This window comes from Trichogramma pretiosum, unplaced genomic scaffold, assembly GCF_000599845.2.
Source record: "Trichogramma pretiosum strain Unisexual culture from Peru unplaced genomic scaffold, Tpre_2.0 scaffold653, whole genome shotgun sequence".
NCBI lineage: Eukaryota > Metazoa > Arthropoda > Insecta > Hymenoptera > Trichogrammatidae > Trichogramma > Trichogramma pretiosum.
Window position 1 is genome coordinate 1 of NW_019641323.1, and position 1004 is coordinate 1004.

General features: G+C 32.4%; 1 protein-coding gene across 1 annotated transcript; it reads left to right on the forward strand.

Annotated features, from left to right (window-relative positions):
* Window positions 1-4: 4 nt before the first annotated feature.
* Window positions 5-940, forward strand: LOC111693542 (ATP-dependent RNA helicase WM6-like; the record flags this gene model as incomplete). Its single annotated transcript, XM_023458338.1, has 3 exons — window positions 5-152; window positions 343-563; window positions 757-940. Coding segments are annotated over 3 exons (553 nt in total), but the record flags the coding sequence as incomplete, so codon positions are not given.
* Between the last annotated feature and the right edge of the window lie 64 nt (window positions 941-1004).

Genomic DNA, 1004 nt, shown 5'->3' on the forward strand with positions numbered 1-1004 from the left:
GATTGTAGAAGGTAACGGAGAAGTTGTTCAGAAGAAAAAGGAAGTCAAAGGAACTTATGTGTCCATCCACAGCAGTGGTTTCAGAGACTTTCTACTGAAACCAGAAATTCTGCGCGCAATTGTTGATTGCGGTTTTGAACATCCATCGGAAGGTAAAAAAAATTTATTTTATAATAATATTGTTATGATGAATTCTACACTTTCAAATGATGATACCAATAGATAGGGACAACTGAATTATTTAATGATTGCAAATATCTATCCTGACAAATATAAAAAAAAATACGTGTCTGATATTTACTACTTTTATGGTGTATTTAAAGTTTTCATTTTTTATTACAGTTCAACATGAATGTATTCCACAAGCTGTACTAGGTATGGATATTTTATGTCAAGCAAAATCTGGTATGGGCAAAACAGCTGTATTTGTGTTGGCCACTTTGCAACAGCTTGAATTGACAGAAAAACAGGTCTATGTTTTAGTCATGTGTCATACTCGAGAACTCGCATTCCAAATCAGCAAAGAGTATGAGAGGTTCAGCAAATATATGCCTCAAGTTAAGGTAAGAAAAATTTGAGTTTAAACTAAACTTTTAAGTCATGAGGATTTCAAATGATGTTACATTTATCTTAGCCTATAATGATGACACTTATCTTACCACTACCCACTACTGATTGAATCCTTACAAATTACTGTTGCATATAAATTGCAATCTGAATGACACTTATTGATGTGTTGTATTGACTTTTTTGCAGGTCTCAGTGTTCTTTGGTGGTATGCCTATTCAAAAAGATGAGGAAGTTCTAAAAACTACCACACCCCATATTGTTGTTGGAACACCAGGACGGATCTTAGCACTTATCAAGAGTAAAAAGCTTAATTTGAAAAATTTAAAGCATTTTGTTCTTGATGAATGCGACAAAATGCTTGAACAGCTAGGTAAGTAATATATTTATGCAATATGAGTTTCAAACTATTATGTTGTATTTATAAATCATCTTAA